General features: G+C 55.0%; 4 protein-coding genes across 4 annotated transcripts; 2 read left to right on the top strand and 2 right to left on the bottom strand.

Moving 5' to 3' along the window:
- Window positions 1–1,964: 1,964 nt before the first annotated feature.
- GGS23DRAFT_552847 (uncharacterized protein) lies at window positions 1,965–3,675 on the bottom strand. Its single transcript, XM_051515432.1, has 2 exons — window positions 3,374–3,675; window positions 1,965–3,283 (listed from the first exon to the last, which is right to left on the bottom strand). The coding sequence occupies exons 1-2, from the start codon at window positions 3,517–3,519 to the stop codon at window positions 2,437–2,439; spliced, it is 993 nt and encodes a 330-aa protein (XP_051375660.1). The 5' UTR covers window positions 3,520–3,675; the 3' UTR covers window positions 1,965–2,436.
- Window positions 3,676–5,974: 2,299 nt separating this feature from the next.
- On the top strand, window positions 5,975–7,786 carry GGS23DRAFT_552844 (oxidoreductase). Its single transcript, XM_051515431.1, has 2 exons — window positions 5,975–6,363; window positions 6,493–7,786. Exons 1-2 carry the CDS (start codon window positions 6,305–6,307, stop codon window positions 7,574–7,576), a joined length of 1,143 nt encoding a protein of 380 aa, XP_051375659.1. The 5' UTR covers window positions 5,975–6,304; the 3' UTR covers window positions 7,577–7,786.
- Window positions 7,787–8,203: 417 nt separating this feature from the next.
- On the bottom strand, window positions 8,204–11,565 carry GGS23DRAFT_297529 (DUF625-domain-containing protein). Its single transcript, XM_051512698.1, has 6 exons — window positions 11,083–11,565; window positions 10,860–10,974; window positions 10,684–10,768; window positions 10,550–10,599; window positions 9,174–10,493; window positions 8,204–9,116 (listed from the first exon to the last, which is right to left on the bottom strand). The coding sequence occupies exons 1-6, from the start codon at window positions 11,200–11,202 to the stop codon at window positions 8,227–8,229; spliced, it is 2,580 nt and encodes an 859-aa protein (XP_051375658.1). The 5' UTR covers window positions 11,203–11,565; the 3' UTR covers window positions 8,204–8,226.
- A 5,928-nt stretch (window positions 11,566–17,493) lies between these two features.
- Window positions 17,494–18,956, top strand: GGS23DRAFT_593678 (uncharacterized protein; the record flags this gene model as incomplete). Its single annotated transcript, XM_051518058.1, has 3 exons — window positions 17,494–17,995; window positions 18,046–18,177; window positions 18,298–18,956. The coding sequence occupies 3 exons, from the start codon at window positions 17,494–17,496 to the stop codon at window positions 18,954–18,956; spliced, it is 1,293 nt and encodes a 430-aa protein (XP_051375657.1).
- Window positions 18,957–22,285: the final 3,329 nt, after the last annotated feature.

Here is a 22,285-nt window from a genome sequence, read left to right as displayed (position 1 = left end):
CGGGCCGCGGGGCTGGTGGCGAAGGACACTCCTAGTTCCCCGGCGTCCACCAGCTAGCTGCCCGAGACCTCCTGCGCACGAGCGAGTCTCCTGCGCATCGGAGCGACAACGCGCACTTCCAGCGACTTCCCAACCGCGGGGTGGGGGGGGGGGGGGGGGGGAGAGGCTGCCGCAAGGAGAGGAATGCGTGTAGATGGGGGGGCGCGTTGCATCGGCAGAGGAAAGGGCGGAGGGGGGCAAGGGTTGAGCGGGCGTGCGTGCGTCGAGATGGAGGCGCTTGTTGGTCTGGGGCGAAGGGCTGGGCAAGGCGGCGGAGGCGAGACGAGACGAGCGATGGGCGTCCCGGGCGCTGGCAGATCAGCGTGAGGGCGAGGGCGAGGGCGAGGGCGAGGGAAGCGAGAGAGAGAGTTACGGTTGTGTGTTCGGCGCATTCCTCCCCCATTCCTATACCCACGCATCGCGCCGCTCCTGTTTCTTCGCCAGCTTATGTGGTCACCTGTTCACTTACCTACTTGCTCTCGCTCCCTCTCTCCCTCTCTCATTCATATCACTAGCCAGCGCAGAACCAACTGCCTACCCCCTTTCCCTCCCCTCCCCCCCTTTTTTTTTTTCACCCCATCGGTCGGCGATGGGGTCGGTGTCTCTGGTTGGTGCCCGGCATAATGGTTCAACAGCCAAGGGGTGGGGAGTACGTAGAGAAGCCGGCGGCAACCGCACAGAGCACACAGGTATTGTAGGTATGTGTGCGGGTTGCGCATACGCGCGTGTGTGTCCGTGTGCAGGTCCGTAAAGTCGGTGAATAGGCCGGTATGCCTAATGCTATTAATACCTACATGTCTTCCTGCCGGCCTGTAGGCATGCCTATTATCTGCGAATAGGGGATACCGAGAAGAAAAAAATCCCAGAGTAGATTGCCTGTATGTATCATGCGTGCCGTGCATATATAGGTATATATGTGTTTGGCATATACCTACAGCTATGCGCGTCTATACGTACAGTAATCAACAAGTGAACCCCCCTTCTGCACCTGTCTATCCAGCTTAACCCTCCCCCCCCCCCAACTAAGTATTCTTACCTATACCCCCTTTCCTACCTGCTTCCCACTTCGGCGATGGCGATGGGCTATTTCGGGGATTTACACACCACCTCTCTGTCTCTGTCTCTCTCTGTACAGGTATGTTATATGTGTGTAAGTGTGTTGTATGTATGTATGTATGACTGCATAGGTAGCTGAATGAAGCAACGGATAGTGTATGGGTGTGTGGGTGTGGGTGTGTGACGACCCCGTGGGGGGGAAGAAAGGAGTGGTATGTGGAGGGATCGGCTGGACCCAGCGTCACGGCCAGAAACCAGAATTGGAGGGGTTTTTTTTACGCCCGCGCTATTAACGCGACAACAACCGGCTGGCGGTGAAGAGGAAAACGTCGTAGCGGCGTATATGGGTGTCGGCGACTTACCTTCTTGGCAACGCTTTCCGCTTGCCATGCAGGGCGTGGCGTGCCCGATCGTCGGCAGGGTAAGAAGTCCAGAGGCGAGAAGCATCCGGACCGAGTATGCAGAAGAGCGATCTCCTGCCCCCTGGTCCGGATGCGGAGACTGATATTCTGTTTATTCACCTGCATCGCTTTGCATGTGTTATAGGGATAAATGTCATAGGTCCCGGGATGGGTCGCCGAGGGGGTGTGTGTGCCGGACTGAGTTCGCGTCACGTACAAGACAGCGCGGTGCAACACCTACTCCGGGGCATCGCCCCTTTTCGTACATCCCGAAACCAATGTAGAGGCAGTCAACACACCTACGTTGACCTCGTCAGTGAAAGAAAAGGGGACCGTATGGGTTCGGTATCCTCCATAGACAGCTGGGGAGGTGCTTACTATCCAATCCCCCGCTTTCTATTCGCATGATGCATTCGGATCGGCCTCCATTGGTTGCGCTTCCTAGAGCCGGCGTTGTACGGCGAACACACAAGGGGAGAGATGAATGTTCATAGATAGGAGAGATTTTATAAACATACTTGATCGGCGACCCAGGCCTGTCCCTTCCCAACATGTGTGTATATGTTCCTAAACCATACCCGCCTGGTCTATACTCACGCTTCGCCCCTAAGTTTGGGCGTTTCGCGTGCTCATCGGCAGTCCCGGCTAGAATTCGAGCCACCGTCATCCTTCCTCCCCGAGATTGGGTATTCGCTCGTCAAGGGATCTACGATAGGCTTTCACTGACATGATATTGCCTTGGTTTCGGCCCTACTTTCTGGGAATGTAGTAAGGATGTCGATTGCCTTCACCCCCTGCCTCCGTTTCTCCGTTTCTCCATGGTCGATCTAACTCCTTTTGTCCCTTCAGCTTTAGTGAATAATGAGTAAAGAGCGAATTCGCCAGACAGCCATTACTGCTGTTACGCACGCAGGGGTGAGACTTTCTCGTACAGCTCCGGTCACCCCATAATTGCCGCGACACCCACGCCTCCGGCAAACATGGCAGCAACCGTGACAAAGCTCGAGACGGACAGAAGTGATATCCCACTAATCCCGTGACCTGACGTGCAGCCGCCGGCCATCCTCGATCCAACTGCTAGGAGTATGCCGCCAAGCACAGCTCTGACGGGTCCGATGGTTATCCCGACTGCCGTTTGCGCGGCTGGCGATACTAGGGAGATAGCTAGCGCGCCAACTGTCATGCCGGCCGTAAGGGCAACGGAATTGTACGACTTGGGTTTCGGTGCTCGTCCCATCGCCCACCAGAAAGAGTCGCCGACCTCATCGAAGGAGGAGGAAGTGCCAAGGAGGGACTTCCGTGTCACGATGGACAACAGCTGAGCGCCGGCTATGAGGACGCCGCCCGTCACCGACCCAACCAAGCCAGAAGACCCCGGAGAAAATAGGTATACTATAGACGCCACGAGTCCGGCAAATAGGGTTTCGACAGCAACGAGGGCAGTTAGTTGGCTCGTCCCTAGCCACTCGTCAAGGGCCAGGGGGTGGTTCTCGGCGTCTGCTCCCTCTGTGGCTGCCTTTTTCCGTCTATGAATAATCGGCCGCAGGAAACCTGTCCAGAACACGCCTCCAAGCATCGCGCCACCTAGCGTGTAGAGACCGGAACGAACGCCAGCTCCGATCTGCGCGTACACGGTCCCCGGGCAAGCACCGGAAACGGTCATGCCTGCTCCTAAGATACATCCGCCTATTATATTGCCATCAAGCGGCCCGAAGAGGTTGATGGTAGAGAAGCCGCGGGGGCTTAATATGACGTAGCCTAACCGTCGGAATACGTTAACGACGAGACTATTGGCAAAGTTAACTGCGCCGCCTTCCCCGCGGGACCACGCTGAAGAGGGGCTATGGCGCCCCGTTAGGAGATGCAGATTCACTTACGTGCTAGTGCCTGAAGCCGTTAGGAACGTTGTGACCATGTGCCAGTTGTGAAAGGTCATCTGTTCGACGATGACATCGGGTAGGTAGATCGCCGCCGCGGACAGGGCAGAGCCAAAAGCGACTCCAGTCACAAAGGGTCTAAACATAGTTTCGGATATCAGTCTGAGATGCAAGATATCGATGATAGCGTTAATGGGCAAGTGTAGTGGAAAGTCGGCTAAGGATGGCGGAGGGACATCGACACAGATTTGAAAGCTCGGCGGCAGCGAGGTATTATACTTTAGTCATCCTGGATGTTCGAGTCGGCGATTCGCATCATGAGTTTATCCACATCAGCCTCTTCGCCCATCTCCATTCGGGCACCGTGTTGTAGAGATGGCCCCGCAAACCGGCCCATGGCTAGAGACCATGGCCGTGGGAAGCCAGTAGACTTGGTCCGGATCCATGTATTTTCGGCTCGTCAAGTCCCGCAGCGATCCCAACGGGTCGCCGACGCTAGTGTAGCGGGCATCTCTACCATGCCATGGCACGCTAGGTAGGTTTGATCTCCTTCGCTTCCTTCACGTTGTGACTGGGTAGGCATCTGTGCTCGACGTCCTTAGTGATAGTGCCATGCCCCTTTTCGGAGCGAGGAGGACTACGCTATGCCGTAAGGGGCCAGGAGGTGGTTGCACGCGGGGAGGTTCGAAATCACCCATGTGGCACGCCCTACAGACGCCCCAAACATCTTGGGCCATGTTTCGAGAAGGTTATGAAACATGGAATTTGGGACGTCAAGAACTCGGGAGATTTCCTCGAGGCTAACGAGTAGACGGCGATCATTAATGGTTATGGGCCTCGGGGATCTTGCATGGGGCCGCTGCCCGTGCGCCTCGCCGACGTTGTTTCGAGGCGGTCTCGTGGCTTGTTCGGCCTGACGGACGGTCGACCAGGCCCACCGACTACCCACGTTTTCCACGCGTCAATGCATCTTCAAATCTGTCGATGGAAAATGCCGAAAACTCCGTATGTTCCGCGAGCCAATTTGACTAATAATAGAGTATCGACTTGTCGCCATCGCGCGGACGATACAACAACAACAACACGTCCACTATCCATTGGCTTGAGACGGCTCGTCGATCCTATGACAAAGCCTACACGTGCTGCCGCTGCTACGCTTGTCGATGGAGGAAGTTAAGATCGACAGCGGAGCTTGCTCACCATGATTTCGAGCGCGCAAAGGCGAGCCGGCTGGCCAGCGGCAGACGCCATCGTGTCGACGATCTCTATGTTCCAGGCAATGCCATCTTCCACCTCACGAGCATGGCTACGTCGGAAAACGCACCAGGCCCTTCGAATATCGAGAGGATCATGACATGTTGCATGAAATGGTCGGGCCACCTCAAGGGCAAATTCCCCCCCCCCCCCCCCCCTTCGCGCCGGTAGAGCAGTGGATGCCCGAGAGAAGAGATCAAAGGATCACAGTTGCGCCGCCCGTACCAGGGTCGACTGCATTGACCTCCTACCTTAACCCCAGGTGGTTCGCCCCCTCCACCCTTTATGCTCTATCGAGGCGTGAGACTTGGATGTACGCAAAGACGTTACCCGTCTATATACACCAACCTACGGGGAGCCCGTACTCTTGTCAGATGTGGATGGGTGGTGGACGTCGTAATCGGGCCTATAAGAGAAGAGGTGAGGGGGAGCAAGCCAATGGGGGTTACGGTGGTTGTCGACGGATGCTGCATTCGTCTAGATTAATTGCCTGCAATGCTTGGGTGTTTGGAACTATCGACAACGCGCTTAAGTAGGTATAACTAGTTAGTCGTCGAGAGGAGAGCATCGTGAGGACCACACAAGTTGTATACCAAGTCGTGGTCGCATCTAGGAATAGCGTAGGTAGGCCATGTATTCATTCCGTCATCGCTGTTGCTCTGCTCGCTCCCCTTTCGTAGTTTCCTTCTCGTCCTTTGCCGGCTCGCTCTTTCTTTCCCTGGCCCCACCCTTCCTGTCCTTTCCCTCCCCCACCTGCCTCCTAAACTTGCCCTAACAGAAGCCACATTGCATCGTCGCCCTTTCCAAGAATAGCCTGCTGTTGCGTCATTCTGTGTATTCTGCGTGTGGACGCGGAGAGGAACTTGGCTTGGATGCATACCTGCATAGCACACGTCTTCTGGTGTACCTAGGTACCTAGGTACGTACCTATAGTAATGCTTACCTTTAGTTGCATATTTCGGCAAGTTGGAACCTCCAAGACGACGGTGCGTACAGGTACCTTGGTACCTAGCTACCATCTTGCAGCCTCCTAAGGTTAGGGACCTAACCTTACCTACCTACCTAGGTACCTAGAGACTAGGAGCTCATAATACCATAAAGACTTACCTGGTACCTAAGGTTAGGCACCTAGGTAAGGCACCGTAGTGCTGTATTTCGGTACGGCAATAGGTACTGCGCAGGTACCGACCTGCGCCGCGACCAGTAGCAGCAAGCTCTGCTCATTAAGGCAAATACCGAGGTCTCTCAGCGCCGATTGCCTTGGCTACCCTGGCCCGAGCGCCGCGGGGTCACAATTGCCCCAGAACCCCTCAACAGCGCGACGACGGACCTCTCAGCTCGCGGCGCGCCGCCGTAGATTACAAATAGGGCCTTGTCCGAGAAGTGCCGGAGGCTGCCTTTGACGCTGTCCCGTATATCAGACGCCTAGTTCTGCGCCGAGTTGTGCGGGCCTGCGAGACGATCTGTTTTATTTATGTATTATTATTTTTTTTTTTTTTCGCCATCGCCTGCCGTCTTCCCCACCGTCTTCCCCCCGCCCTTGTCCCGAGTAAGAAGCGAGACAGGTAGCTGTTGTGATAATACTTAAAACATAATAACCTGAGCGACGTTTTCGATCCCGGCCTCTATTTTATCACATACACAACTGCGCCAGTACGCGCAGGACTCGTGCCCACCATGCCGCGCACTCTGACCATCAAGAAGGTCGATGGCAAGCCTGGCCAGGTGTACTACCCGTGAGCTTCCCACCCATCCCGCTCCCACCCTACCCCCACCGGCCTAAAGAGGATAAGAAGCGAAAAAAACAAATCCCACTCCTTGCGTCCCACGTGCAGACAGCTTACCTTCGCACGGCTTCTCCGCAGCCTCCAGCTCAACGAGGTGCCCCGTCCCGTGCCGGGGCCTAAGGAGGTCCTCGTGCGGCTGCACGCCGCGGCTCTGAACCACCGGGACCTCTTCATCCGGCAGCAGCTGTACCCGGGGATCTCGTTCGAGCAGCCGCTGCTCGCCGACGGCGTCGGCACCGTCGTCGAGGCCGGCGCCGACGTCGACCCGGCCGTCGCCCGGTCCCTGCTGCGCGCCCGCGTCCTGCTGACCCCGAGCCGCGGCTGGGCCGCCGACCCGCGCGGGCCCGAGGACCCCAACCCCGCCAGCTTCAGCGTCGTCGGCGGCTCCGCCCTCCTGCCCCCCGGCTCCGGCACCGCCCAGGACTACGCCCTCCTCGACCCCGCCGAGCTCGAGCCCGCCCCGCCCCACCTCACCGCCGCCGAGGCCGCCGCCCTCCCCCTCGTCGGCCTCACCGCCTGGCGCGCCCTCGTCACCAAGGGCCTCGGCGCCCCCGACGCCGACGCTGCTGCCGCCGCCGCCGACGGCATCAACGTCCTCGTCACCGGCATCGGAGGCGGCGTCGCCCTCTCCGCCCTCCAGTTCGCCGTCGCCTTGGGCGCCCGCGTCTTCGTCACCTCGGGCGACCCCGCGAAGCTCGAGCGCGCCCGCCGCGAGCTCGGCGCCGCCGGCGGCGTGTCCTACCGCGACGCCGCCTGGGATAAGCAGTTGGCCGCGCAGCTGCCCGCGTCCCGCCCCTACCTCGACCTCGTCATCGACGGCGCCGGAGGGGACGTCGTGTCGCGCGCCGTGCGACTGCTGCGCCCCGGCGGCGTCATCTCCGTCTACGGCATGACCGTCGCCCCCAAGATGGACTGGACCATGCAGGCTGTCCTCCGCAACGTCGACCTCCGCGGCAGCACCATGGGCTCCCGCGCCGAGTTCCGGGCCATGGTCGACTTCGTCCGCCGCCACACCATCCACCCTATCGTCAGCCGCGTTGTCCGCGGCCTCGATGACATCGCCGCCATCGACGGCCTCTTCGAAGACATCCGCGCCGGCAGGCAGTTCGGCAAGCTCGTCATTGAGATCTCGCCCGAGGGCGAGGACAGCGCCAAGTTGTGATGACGAGGGAGACCGCAGACAATGATGTGCGTGCTTCATCCATTCACCTAGGGGGTTTGCGTAACCTATAGTAGCATCACGTAGGAAGGCTTGTTTCGGGGCTGTGAGGGCATAAGAGACGTACATCCTTGCCACCCTAGTTCATTAGATAGAAATCACGACATTTCGTCGTGTAGAACAGGCACAGAACAATATAACCCGTCGTCGTACTGTTCTGAATTATGGGTGATTTTTGCCTCCCCGTTCCGTCTGCGCCCATATCAAGTATCCGGTAGCTTGATATTAGGGTGATTCTTCGAGACAGCTCTCTCGTAATAATACAGTATCACGACATTCTCCAGCCTTCAGCCACCCGAGGCCCCAGGATGCTGCTACCTTCTCGACAGGATCGCGAAGCAGCGTTGACTTCATGTCCGGGGTCAAGGCCCTGCTAGAAAACCCCCTCCCTGATCCGAAGATGACCCTTTTCTCCCTGGCTCCCCCCTTTCCTGCCATCTGGGCTCTATTCCTGTCGAGTACAACTCGAAACAAACGAAGATCCCATTCGCCAAACGCCACCCTCCTTCCCTACCATCGCGAATGTGCCGGAACCAAATCATGCTAGAGCGCAATTGGTGCTGAGAAGAAAAACCGTAAACTGTAAAGGCCGTTTATGCCTCGTCGTTAGCTCGGCTATGGACCTGTCCATTCCCAGCCTTTAAGCTTGGAGAAATGCTAATGGCGATCTTTTTCGAGCCACCCCCAAGGTCCCGAGTGCCGGAAAGACTCCTCTTCTTACGAAGGACCCCCGGTACGCTCGGGGTGTTGGAGGTGGCGGGAGTACTATTTCGGCGTTTGTGTTGGATCATCTTGGTTAGGTCGTCTTCCTCATCTTCCTCTCGCCGTCGTTTCTCGGACAGACGCTCCGGTGGAGGCGCGACGTCGGCGGTGCCTTGGTCTTGTTTCCTCTGCCCCTCATCCTGCCTGTCCTCGTCGGCCGAGAGAGCCCCGGATTCGACGTCTTCGTCCCCTTCCTCGTCGGAGGCATAATCGACCAATTGTCTGGCGTGGGCCAACTCGCCATTGGCGGATGTTGGTCGATTTCCGGGTTTCGCGTGCAATTCCTCTTCTTCGTCGGAAGTGTTCCAGTATTCTTCTTCGGCTTGGTCTATGGCAATGTGTTCCATTAGCCCTCCAGTTTTCGGGTTTATGATGTTGGCTCGTCTCTTCTGCTCATCTTCCGTACCCGCGAAGTAGTCCAGATTGGCACTGAAACCCTCAGTTTGGTCGTATCGGATGATTAGGGTTCTAAATAGTTCCAAGTAAGCCAGGCTCTGCACCTTGCCACGGTAATTTTCGACTACATGCTTGACTAGATCTTTGATATTTTCCTTCCGAATAAACTCGAAGAATTCCAGGCACGAGGAGCTGAGTAAATTATCCCTGGGCATGGTCTCGATGAGGACATCGAGGATAGGTCCGACGACTTTTTTCTCTACCACCTGTTTAACGTAGAATTCGTCCTGAAGACCAATTAGCTGTCGCAGGAATCGAATAGCGACTGGACTACTGTTAGCATACGGAACTAGGAGGCTCCCTCGGCCGTGAACAAACTCACCGAGTTTCAGGAACTTCTCCGGACAGCTAAGGAGCTGGCTGATGCGCAAAACGATGTCGTTGTTCAGGACGAAGAACTTGCTGCGGTGTTGATGCTGCCGAATGAAAAAGCAGAGTATTTCGATCAAATACGTGAACATGGAGGCCTGCTGGACGGAGAACTCCATGCTCTCGCGGCCTTCGAGGTTGATAAGGGGTTGGAACAGCTTGATAGCCGAGCTCTCGTAGAATACGTTGAGGAAGTTGTCTTGTTGCGGATCCGCGTTCGGCGGTATCCTCGAGGCGGCTCTAGCTGCGTATTCGCCATTGGCTTTCGCGAACGCCTCTGGTTGCATCGGCGGGCCCTGATCTAGTAATACCTTTAGCGCATCTGATATCTGCGATTTTACTCCCAGGTCGACCTCGACTAGGAGCAGATCGATGAGCGAGTCCGTCAGCGGCGGCTGCTTCTCGTGAAGCTGGCGGTATATCATGGAACGAATCATCTGCGGATCGTGGTCGATCATGGAAACCAGAATATCGGTGGCCCCGACCCTGACTGCAACATCGTGATGCCGTAAGCCAAAGTTAATGACCTGAAGGAGACCATGAGCGAGGAAGTTGTTGTATAGGGTCTGTCGAGCAGGTGGTTGAAGGTTCTTAGCGATTGCGCAGCACTGCTGGATAAAGAGAACCGCCTCCTTCTTGCGCCTGGGCTCGGGCTGCGAAGACTTGAATATGTTGAACAACTCGGCCAAGAACGTCAAATTAGATTGTAGATGTTGCACGATATCGACCTGGTTGAAGAAAATGAGAGAGTTCAGGACGGAGAACGTATTGTCGTCCAAGATCCGTGCGAGCACCACGTCTTTCAGATACTGGAGCCGATAAGTCTGGTGGATTTTCCTGAGGATTAGGCGGTCCTCGATCCGAACGACTTCCTTGAAGCGACCCTCGCCCTCCAGCCAGTGACGATGGTTGGCCTTATGACTCGGGAAATCCGGGTCATATTCCAGGGCGCCGACGACACCAATCACACATTCGTCCGACACGGCGTGTTCTATGATGCTGGTGTCATTGAGCAGGATGATAATCTTCATGATGTTGCAAAGGCGATGTAGGTCATTGAGGCTTTCGAGGTCCTCGGCGTCGGTAACCAAGGGGATTAGCTTGCCGATATAGTCCTCAGCCAGGACGTACTTGGTGAGAGCATCACGTCCGTTAGCCGATCCGCTCATATCACGCATTTGCGACTCGATCTCGGCGAGGTTGGCCATCGAAGCTTGTGGGAGGGAAATCGGATTCGACAAGTCCATGGCAAGATCGTCGGACAAGCTGTCATCTGCTCAGAACTAGATTAGAAGACCGCGACTCAAACGACCACAGGGAAAGTCGCACCTGGTGGGTTGACAGAATGGTATTGTTGTTGCACGCCATTGATAAATTTCCTACGACACAGTTAGCTACTATTTCTCTAGCAAGCCACCCCGGAAGATGGTCGGGTCGCGGCCAGGCAAGGCATATTTGTATACCAAATCATGGCGCATCCTTCGGCTTCTTGAAAACTAAGCGCCATATCCACACCTGTGCCCGGTTCGGTCCAGACAATTAAAGTCTCTGTAAGTGATACCGGTTAGCAATCGGCGGCCCCAATCAGTCGACATCAAAGAGGCCCTCCCCCCCCTCCCCCTTCCCGCCGGGGACATACCTTGTTGCTTAGTGAAACCATCCTCCTTGCAGATTCTAGTCTCCAGTAGCACGCGTTCAGGTTGATCTTCGGACTCGACGAATACGCGCGGGTCTTGCTGTTGGCCATCGTCGGACTGCAAGTGACGGAGTACACGTTAATAATTGAAGGTAAACATGGCGAGCAAATGCGACACCGGGGTACGAGCTACGGGAGCGGCAGCGCGTCACAGGAGAGCGCTTACGATACTAAAGGCGGCAGTACAGAAACCGGTGCCGCGGTCAAACCAGTCGTTGTTACGGAGCTCATACACCTTGACCCGTTTCTTGTCCGTCGACGGATGAGGCACGGGCTGTGCCGCCATCGTCAACGGTTGGCCTGAGTTCGACTCGACAACCAGGCGGTTGTAGTGCAGGAGGTCGGGCGCGAGATCGAGGTGCTGTTGGAGGGATAATTCGGTGTCGCCTTGGCTGAGGATGGTAAGCGCAGCCACGGTTTCTCGATATCGGCGCGCTAATTGACGGGCGCGCACGCGACAACGGGTGCAGATGTGTAGATAGATGTTGGTGTGCGTGAGCGTGAGCGGAGAGAGGGGGGCGGGAGACGAGGATTGCCGAGATTATTTTTTTTTTTCCGGGTTGGAAAAGGGCACGAGCGGGCCAAGACAGAGAGATAAAGAATGATAGAAGACGGGATGTCGCTACAGGACGATGGATCGCGACAGACGGACCTGGAAGAGACAAGATGGGGCTATTGTGTGGCTCGTGGTGTGGATGACGAGCGGTAACCCAGGTAATGTGTTGTAGTAGGTAAGTAGATGGGTGGAGGGACGGATGGATTTGGGATGAATGAGGCGACTCAGGTAAAAAGGTCAGTCGAGAAGGTCGGGCTAGACAAGGCAGCCAGGTCAGGCTTGTCCCTCCGTGCGACAGGGTCCGGGGGGGGGGGGTCGTACCTCTTGGTGGTGCGTCTGATTACGGGTTGGGTCCACGGCCACCTTTGGGTGACGTATGTATATATATATGGAGAGAGAAGTCGAGGGCTGATATCCAGTTATAAGACATAGGTATATTAAGAGCCTGCACTGTAAATATGCCCGTAGGCTTGCCTGATGTACCCTGCCTGTAGCGGGAGTTAGGGTACCCCCATAGGCACCTGTCACAGGTCAACTTCGCCGTTAGACCGCGAAAGGGTATTAACCTTACGTTCATACAACACGCCTGGTATAGGGCCGTCCTCCGAAGGTGAACTCGTTCAATTCCTGGAGGCAGGGTTCGTGGCATAGAACAGGTAGGACGTTAGGCGGTATTGCGACACGGCGACGACGCGATAAAAAGAAAGCCGCGATATGTGTATGCATGGGTATATATGTAAAGTGCCCTGAGACCTAACTCTCAACGCTAACGGTTGTACTCATAAACACCCAAATAGCAGTAAAGCTTACATGCAAGGTGATGTGATACTGCAACCCCCGATCTATATACCGTATGTACACCCACCCGCCATTGCCTCCGTTCGTCGACAAGTGAACTGTATAGGTACCTACCGAAATTCTAAGTGGGAAAAGAATCGCCGTTTTATAGGCTCCTTCACGGATGTATCTGTGTAGGAGGCCGGTACCTCCTATAGGTGTAGAACTCGGTACGTGAAAATGTGCCTATTTTTAAGATGGTTGGGTTAGGTACCTTTACCTAGACGCTGCCGTCACCCGGCTCGCGCGTTTTTTTTCTTGAAAAAATCACTGGACATGGGGAGGACCTTGGCATAGGTATACCACTTAGACCATAATTATCTTCTACCGAGCATCATATGTGCAGCTTACAGCCTACAGGAGGTACCTTGCGTTGGTAATTCAGGGGCAGGTACAGACACATCCTAGAAGGTACTATCCATGTATCCGATGCCCACCTGTACCTACCTCCTAGCTTAGGTACTTAGAGGTAGGTAGGCACCTCCTAAGGCGCCTCTCGGGGTGGGTGTATATAATGCCGACCTACCTAGATAGGTAGGTAGGTAGGTAGGTTCTCTATATACGCGTAGGTACGCGTAGGCACCTGAGGCCGTCGCGAATTCTCTCGGCCACTCTTTATTTATATCTACGTAGGCCTCTTGGGGCCGGCAGTGCGTTTCGGGTTGCTACCCAGGTTATCGACAACGAACGTTGTTTTGCCTATGAGATACCTATGCCAAGAGCTATACACACGCTGGAAGAAATACGTTGTCCACTTGGCCGCGACGGTATGCCAGACTCTGGAGGAAGCGACATAGGTAATGAATAGGCAGGTAGCTCTTCGACAGGTGGCCTATAGGAGGTTTTCAGGCAGGCGGGCAATTGGATAGGTAGGTACGTATTTGATTTGGATGTACCTATAGGTATTACAAACTCCACATTTGCATCTTATCGGATCGTCTACAAGCCTATCGCCAACCTTCCTCCTCTCAACCCGTTGTGCAGGAGGCCATACCAGGTAGGAAGTTTAGGCCTCTACACTTTCCCGTGGCGGCTCTGAATCCGGCCAATAGTCCCGTGATGTAAATGGCTTACATATAATGTTTTGATGCCATGGTGCTCTATCCAGACACCACACCCCAGAGACACACTGGGTCCTTACTATCGGGATCTGCGACTCTTCAGTATGGGTCAAGAGGGGCAACTAGCAGGTATATCTCTTTCCAACAAGTTAAGCCACCAAAGCTCCAACACTTTATACTTGCCCGGTATCGCATAGCAATTGCTTTCGTTCTGGTGACACTTGCATATAACTTGGAAGCATACTCCTTGATGCCCACATACATGTCTCCATAGTTTGCGTCAAGCCCCAACAAATGAGCCTATCCCCTCGACTCCAGACGCGACCGGTGATATACGAAATAGGAGAGATCGACTACTGGTAGTTCGCCGAGTGTGTGTGTCGAGAATAAGACAAGAGACTGCCGGCTCCCGGTAGGCTCAATACTTGACTAGGTATATAGGTAATGTCAATATCAATACATACGCATGTCGAATGCTCAACTGCAAGGTACCGTGACCTGACAGGCAGTCAGGCAGGGATTGACCAAATGGATCTACATATAGGCGTATGCATTGAGAGGCACATATATCACATCATGCATCAATCCATGTAGGCATGCACATATGCACATACATATGTTGCTGATAGCACTGACTGGAAGCTGCCCTGGCTCGGATCCGCAACCCAAAAACCTGCCCTGCTTTCAAGCGGCCTACTCTACTTGTTAGATAAGCAGCGTCTGTGTGCGTAGGTAAGGTATTCAACGCGTGTGCAATTGTGCATAGACGGGTTATCATGTTGGGTGTGTTATGGGGATCCTCGGTCCAGAGTTCCGAGCTCTCCTCCTATGAGCGGAGATACCTAGCTAGCTATGTAGGATTGCCCCCCACGGGCGTCAATTACCACTGCTGCTACTACTACCTAGGTATGTGGGAAATATGGGGTTTCATTATAGCGTCTCCTACCCGGCCAACTCATGACGCCGCTTTTACCTACACTCATGACGAGGTGGAAGAATCGAACCATATCTTTAAATGATCATATCCAATGCAATATTCCACGTATAGACAACGAGGAGAAATGGAAAAACAATACTAGGCTGGTATTCTCTAGTTGAACATCGACCCAACCACCAACCCGATGGTGAAATTGCACATCTACTAACAACAGACGGAATGAGCCAAATAAACACAACGTCGTTTACATATCATCAAGAAGCAACCACCACGTAGGCGATTCTAAGGCGGGTGAGGTGTAAACAAGAGAGAAAAAAAATATGGCTTTTATGTAAGGGAGGAGAGCCTATTCATGGTTTAAATATCCTTCACTTGCTCTGTAATAACTCTACCTAGATTTAAGATCAGCTATAGCTGCCAGTATGTATTACGTCCGAAAGGCGCCTAGACTAAAGCTTTATTCTTCCAGTCTCTGGCTGTGGAGCTTGCGGGATAGCCAGAACAAGAGAAGAAGAAATGGATGTCCCCTTCAACAAACCTGCAAATCATGGAAACATAATATCCGTCGGCTAGAGTGCTTCACGCGATCTTGCCAGTGTGGATGATAGCTACCTAAGTCAGAGCTGCCTAGATCTGTCAAGGAACGTATGGTCGTCGACCTTCAGCAAACTGTAGTATTGCCTTGGCCGCGGAATCATGGACAACTAGGGCGGCTGAGGAAGGGGGGTTATGACAAAACCTAGGTTAGGAGGCGGGGGTGAGCCAGATAGCCTCTCCTTCGCCACGGAAAACGATGGGAAAGAGAGTCCGAGTCCGATCGGCCAGTGATTTCCGGTGCGTATTCGACTTATGGGTACGACAACCTCGTCCCCAGAGATACCTACCACTACGTCACGGGAGAATCGAAGCACGTTGGAAGAATGGCAGAAGTCCAGTGACCAAGTCATGTCATAGACGGCAGCGCACCAATCCAGGTCCAAATACGAACAAAAGCTCATTCGGAAATGGTAGGTATTTTAGAGCTTCGTTAGATTTGGCACGACGCTCTGGAGGTGAAAGGGCGCCATTTCCTCCATCGCTCTTATCCGACAAATGCCAATCGTCTAAGTCATTACCGATATTACCTGGAAGTTGGTTGTTAAGCTAAGCAAGTTGTCATCGAACTCATGCTGCATAGTGCAAGGAAATAGCAAACCGCAAGTCGTGTGCAGAAAGCAGTTATTGCAGATCCCTATACCACGATCGCGGCCGCAGCTAAAGGCGGCGTGGCGTGGTTCAGGTCCGCATCGGGCAACCTGATAATCTCGTTAGGCATATAGGTACATTCATACATATGCAGCTTACAGGAGGTACCTCTTGGCCTACCTTGCATATCATTACCTACCTATGTATACGTAGGTACCTACACCTACCTATAATACCTGTTGTTAAGCACCTAGGAGGCAGGCGGGCCGGTGCCTACGGTATTTCGATAGTACATAAATATTGCAGTTGTTATCTTTCAATAGCATTCCAGTAGGCGCTAGCCTATAATACCTGCCCACCTCTCGTGGCCACGAGAACACTTCCCCTCCTCTCTACACTCCGCACTGGAGGGATGGCTCCAGTGCCAGCTGCCTAGATAGGTACGGACATGGGTATGGCACGCTCATCAGCTTCTCGATCGACCTCGAGTATCTTCACTTCTTTTTGGTTGCCGCTTCCGGATCGCCATCGTGAGATCTCCAGGACCCCCGGAACTCGCGGGACCCAGCCTCACTGTGCGCCATGATCTCCATGCCCCCCCCCATGGCGGCTAGAGCCCGGCACCATCCAGTCTTCGACCGTCAACGGTAACAAATCCAGACATGGGTCTGCCCCGATGTGCCAGCGTAGCACCGTGACCTTTTCAAACCCGTGCGCCTGGATTGCTATCGCGGTGGAGGGGACCAAGCCCACTACAAGAGCTGAACCGCCTGCAGCAGCTAAGTCTTTTGTTCTAGTGTGCGATCCAACGAGCCAACGGGTCGACGGCGCTACTACCTTGCATTGCATGGGACGGGGGGGGGAAGGGAACGTCGAGAATGGTGGTCAAGGACCCGGCTGGAATACGAGAGTCTGGGATCGCCCCCATACAGATGCCTACATATATGCCTACATATATGCCTATGTATGGGACACCTTTTGCGAATCCCATCGTACGGGACCACCCCCGCCAAGTCCTCTTTTTTCCTTCGGACGTCGAACCGGCAAGCTTGTTTTTTCTTGTCAGGGGAGGCTGGCGGTAGGTATTTAATATTGAACGCCCATCTACCTATGTATGTGTATGTGTTTACGCTTGTGTTTCGTCTACGTGGTAACATCGAGTATCGATGCAACCTTGCACGATAAGCACACCAGTCTTGCTTTGTCGGGGTTGCAATCATCAGTCTCTTCATCGCCTTCCTTCACGCACTCTGTCTCTTCTCCCTGTCTTTCGAGCTGCCATCGATTCCGACTAACTTGACCAGGAACCACTACACTCAAGTCTCATTATTCCCGTAGCTCTCGAGATTCTCGGTTCCAAACGAGCATGCTAGCAATCGCCGCCACGTCCTGTGCCAATGTAAGCGGCATTCCAGCATCCCCCATTAGCCTCAGTGCTAGGTCTGAGTCTGTTCGCGCGATACAATAGTTCTTGCCTCTCAAGCGGTTTCCGCATCCCTCTATCTTAAGCCTCCGAGGATTGCAAGGACGGTACCTCCCTCGAGCCCGTATCTGTTAAGCACTGCAGTTCTCGCCTGTCCTTGCTCTGCAGCTCATCGTGCATTTCCCCAGCTCTCGCTTCCTGTGTCTTGGTTGCGGCCAGCCAAGGGTCAAGCCTGTCTCTTTCCTTGGATCATATCTACCGGGAACTTACCGGGAACAAATCTCAAACATAATAATCCCCATTCTATGCTTCAGCCCCCGCTACGAAACAAACCGACCCTTCTAACATCTGGATTACTATTACGAAATAAATCCGGATCGAGTTTGTCTCGCTGTCTCGGACGACGGCCGCTGCTTATATTATTGTCGCCTCCCCCTTGAGCATTTCGCTGTCTAATCGAGTCCCGCCTGTCCCCCTGGAGTCCCCCTTGACTAGCCTTGATCTGGAGCATTGAGCCAGTTGGTGTCTGCCCTCCGACCCCGAATCGTCACATCTGTCTCAGCTCTGCGATAAGCGCCATGTCGGTGTTTTCGTTGATAAGGCGAGCTCGGGCGCAAGCGAAGGAGCATAGTGCGAAGCAAGCTGAAAAGGAGAAGGAAGAGACCGTCAAGTTACCCTACAAGCATGTGGTCACCCACGCTGCCGCCGACGCCCTAGCAACGGCGCCTGCAAGCTGGAAGGACGTTGACAGAGCTAGGATCTTGGAGCAGACTAAACGGAGGACTGCTTTGGCGGCGAGCGACCCCAGCATGTCCGGGCTGCCTCGGGTTGGGAGCTCATCATCCTACAATCCATACGCGGCCGTCTACGCAACCCCTGTTGTCCCACTGCCAAAGAATTACAGCTATAGCAGCGTACCTGCATCCTGGCGCGAGCCGGGCACTTCTCGAGACGGCCCGGACTATATTAGCCATCCACCGAGTGCGAAAGGAAAGGAGCGGGCGTCGGCACCACCCTCGGGATTTTCGAGACTGGCCTCGGAGGTATCGCCTGCGCAGGCCAACGCCGTCCCTCGCAAAGGTAGAAAACCTGTGCCGGCGCGCCTACATTCCCACTAACCTGCTACGCAGTTGTGTCTCCCAACGGGAGCTCGGGAACTTCTAGCGGATCCGACGAAGAGCTAGAAATCAGGAATACGGGCTCGAATCACCGTCCCCAAAGTCCCGACGATCGTTGCAGCCCCTCACGGAGAAGTAATTCTAGTGAGAAATCTCATCACCTACATCCGTCTAGTCCACGCAGGGGGGACTTCCCTACGAAGCCTGATCGACACTACCCACCCCAAACTCATAGCAAATACTTTTCGGCACCCCGTCCCCTAGACCGCCGCATACTCGATCTCGGCACTTTCATTCCGGCTGCCGGCTCGATAACCCCCTCCTCATCCTCTACCTCTGGGGCGATCTCTTCCACGTCGTCCACTGCGTCGATCGGTATCGCTATCGGGACACCCGGGGCGTCTTATTCTCCCCCCTACCGGCCCAGTTCGAGTCCCGCAGAAAACTACGCGGCCCTGGGCCGGATGAATAGCAAGGAAACAACCTGGAGCGCTGCTCCGACGCAAGCGCAGCCCTTTGAGCCCCAACGAAGGCTCTCGCTGGCGAGCGTATACACGGCTTCCACCGATACGCGCGTATCGCTAAATGGGCAGAGCGTGCTGCCGGCGGGCGCGCCGGCACCTAGGAGGAGGCGCAGGTTGTCCAAGACTAGGCCGCCAGACAGCAACGGCAGTGTCAGGATGTCGTCGGAGACAGTGCGTCCGACCGGACTGAGAGTAGACGGTATCAGCGCGGCCGCGACTACGGACCTCTCGCAAGCGAACTACGCGACTCAGCAGCAGGGACAGAAGGGGATCGTGGCTGCTCCGAACGGCGACGCGGGCTGGAAGAAAATGAGAAGGTTTAGTAAGAGTTCGGACAGCGAGACGGCTCGGGGAGTGCGGTGGCCGTTTTGGATCGGCAGTAAAACGTCGGCTAGATAGGTGAGATAGCTAGATTCCACGATCGACCAGCGGCAGCTCACTGCGGTGCTGGGATGGGTTGCTTTGTCCTTTGCTCCTGCGGTCGCATAGAGTCGCACGAATCCGGAGAGGTAAGCGGGTGGCGTTCCGGCGTTCGCTTGGCGATTATGCGCAGGTTGATGTTTTGCTCTCTGGGTGGTAGTAACATTCGATGCGCACACATGCGAAGCGACCCAAATATGTATGTATCTTACCCGAATAGCGACACATACCTATACATAGTCCCCCATCGGTATCACGATCCACGAATCGGTCGTTGGATAGCCGGCACGGGCAGGAGGTTACCTGGCCGGCCACAGCTCGCGTTCCCACCTGGCCTACTCCGTATATTGTAAAGCCGCATGGAGTAAGGGGATCTACTACCTCCTACATAACGTAACTACACCTGAGTCGCTCGAGGCACCAAAGGTACCTACCTACCGAACGTAAGCCAAGCTGCTGTATTGACCAGAACCCCAATCACCGATTTTCACAGGTATGTAGTAGGTACCTGATGCGCCTAGGGCACCCAGAGGCAGGTAGGTAGGTACCTACCTACCTAATGAGAAACCGGAAAAGGGGTAGACGACGTGGGGCACGATGTGGATCTCCCGGACAGAGGCGGAGGGCTGGCAGGATCGTGGTGGACGGTCAGTGGTCTTTTCGAACGCAAACAACTAGTTCGTCGCCGGCCTACGCTTTTTCTTCCTCTGGTCCTTTTGACACGGCTTCTATTCGCTGCCGAAGGGGCTTGCCTGCCTGCAAGTGTTGTTGTCGCGGACCCCGCCCCTGTCTTCCTCTCGCCAACCGGCGGCGCGTCCGAAGCGGAACCCCGAATACAATCCAGTGCTGACAGCACGTCTAGTCGGTGGTGCTGCTTAGCGCGCGCCTACCTACGCATCTATTGGCCAACGGAGCGGAGCGTAGGAACGAGCTGTCTCTCTCCCGACTTAGTGTCTAGGCGCCGCCGCCACACGATCTCCTCCCGCTCCGGCGGCGTCAGAGTCGTTGGTTCGACGCCATTCGGCGTGGTCAGACGTCCGGCAGCGCCCCCAGACCCGTGTGCTCTCTGCTACACAAGCCTCGTCTGGATTACTTGAGGGGCGCGACCTTCGACCGCTGTGCGGGCGAGTGCTGCGACGATATCGGTAACGGCTTGTGCTGAGAGAGGTAGCTGTCCGCTCCCCTGATTTAGGGAAATACCAGCGGCGCTCTAAGAGGCGCGGCCGCCGTGTTCTCAGGGCGGCAAGGCGAACGTGGGCTAAGGAACGACGGTCGGGGCTATAGGGGGCGTGATGCTGCAGCACCGGCACCCGCGTGACCTGGGAACGGCTCTCCGCGTACACACCAACGCCTGCCTGTTTCTGGGATGGATAGGGGGTAGGTAGGTGTTCGGCAGCGCGTGCCCCTTTTCCCTCGAAGTATGCAGTAGTCGGTAGTACTCGGCGTATTAAAGCAGCAGATATACCTACCTACCTCTTACTACATAGGTAGGTAGGTATCTGTCGACCGGCTTCGCCCCCCTAGAGGTGAACCCCGTCTATCGCTCCCTGTTCCTTCATATATACATTTTTGAGAGGAGCTTTAACGGGCATGGGTGTGCCGTACACGTACCACGCACCTCAGAAGAGGGCCGTCGCCAACCAAACTAACTAACTAACCACCTTTCATGTTGTTATCTTGAAATTTGCTTCTCTCTCCGTCCCTGTGTTACGGGGAAATCGATTGTATTGGGTCGCGATAGAGCCGGAGGCGTTCGCATAGACGCGAATGTGGCCTTCTCGTGAGAGACGACCTGGTATACCGACGCCGGTATAGAGGCATCGTCCTGTCGGACTTTGCTCTCATTGGGTAGGTAGAAGCGCCTCTGAAAGCGAAGTCTTGCCCCCTTAGGACCGCGGCTTTCGATTCGCAGCGCTCGTCTGTCTCTGGCGGTCGACCACGGTGCTGGAACTGCATACGATAGACAAGGGGTGACGTGCATATGCGGACGCGTACATACCTACATATGTACGTACGGTGTCTCGCACCGACCGATTGGAGACTATGCCGGCGAGGCTTTTTTTTTTTAATTGATACAGTTATTGGCATGGGAGGACGAGGTCCGGGATTACTCACTGCATGCAGCCATGACCCTTCGGCACGGACATAGAGGATGGGTTGCATGGCTGATACGTAGGTATAGAGGACGATCCGGTGGACTTGGACGGACATACCAGGTTGGGGTGTATGCCCCGTATACGCATCATGTGCCTACGTACCCCCACGCATGTTATAATATTGGATGTCTACTAATTTGCTCTTATACCTACGACTGCCGGCAGATGCTATTCACCTAGCTGAGGGCACGGTTGACCAGCCTCGGCAACCGTTTCTTAGATGCTTCCTCTCATACTGCCGCCCCTCTCCTTCTCCCAACTCTAACCTGTTTTGAACACATTTTTCCACCTTATAGGACGGGCACTTATTCTACTTGCAGCTGATAAGCCTTTGCGGATCGTCTCGGGTCCGTTATATCAGCCATGGAAGCTGTCTGGCAACGTTTCTAGCACGTAATTCGCAGAAAAGGGGGCGCGGGGGATACCTAAGTGTTCGGCTCGGGCTGATGATGAGTTGGCTTTACGTCGTAGAGCCGACGTTTCCGTAAGGTTATCCGGCGGCATCAGCCGCATATGCACGCCATCTCTGTCAGGGTAGAGAGGCATGTGTTTGGGCAGTTTCGGCTCCTCGCATATAACCTCTGGGAGCTCACGCGGCTGGGAGGTTGCATCTACATACCTACATACATGGCAGGCATATACGCACATGCCTACATGCACACGCATATCCACACGCACATACACACGCGGCAAAGGGGGGCGACGCGTTGGCCGTAGCCGGACTTTCCTATCTGGGATTCCTCGGAGGCCTGGGGGGGCGACGTCGAGAATCTCACTTGCCCCCCTCCCTCTCCCTGCGCGCGGTGGCTCGCGCTATGGATAGGTACGAGTATTACACCTCGCGATCCTTTCCACGGTAGGTAAGCTTACACTCGGACTTTGCATCTCGTACGATACGACTGACTCACTGCGACCATTACCTTATGTGTATACCTCCGTTAGCTGACTACCTAAGGTGCGTGATCTATCTCCCTGACCTACTTGGACCCTGGAGGGGTGTCTAGCTATGCGGGAAGCCAATGGCCGTAGGTATCGATTTCGGGGGTCGAAGAAAGGGGGGGCGTTCAATGACAGCCCCTATCCCCGCCTGACAGATGCATCGTCGGCCAAGACAACGGCAATTGCGCATCCATGCGCCTCTATAGTTGTCGT

The sequence above is a fragment of the Durotheca rogersii genome (genome assembly GCF_024521655.1).
Source record: "Durotheca rogersii strain YMJ 92031201 chromosome Unknown GGS23scaffold_3, whole genome shotgun sequence".
Taxonomy (NCBI): domain Eukaryota; kingdom Fungi; phylum Ascomycota; class Sordariomycetes; order Xylariales; family Xylariaceae; genus Durotheca; species Durotheca rogersii.
This window is presented reverse-complemented; position numbering and strand designations above follow the sequence as displayed.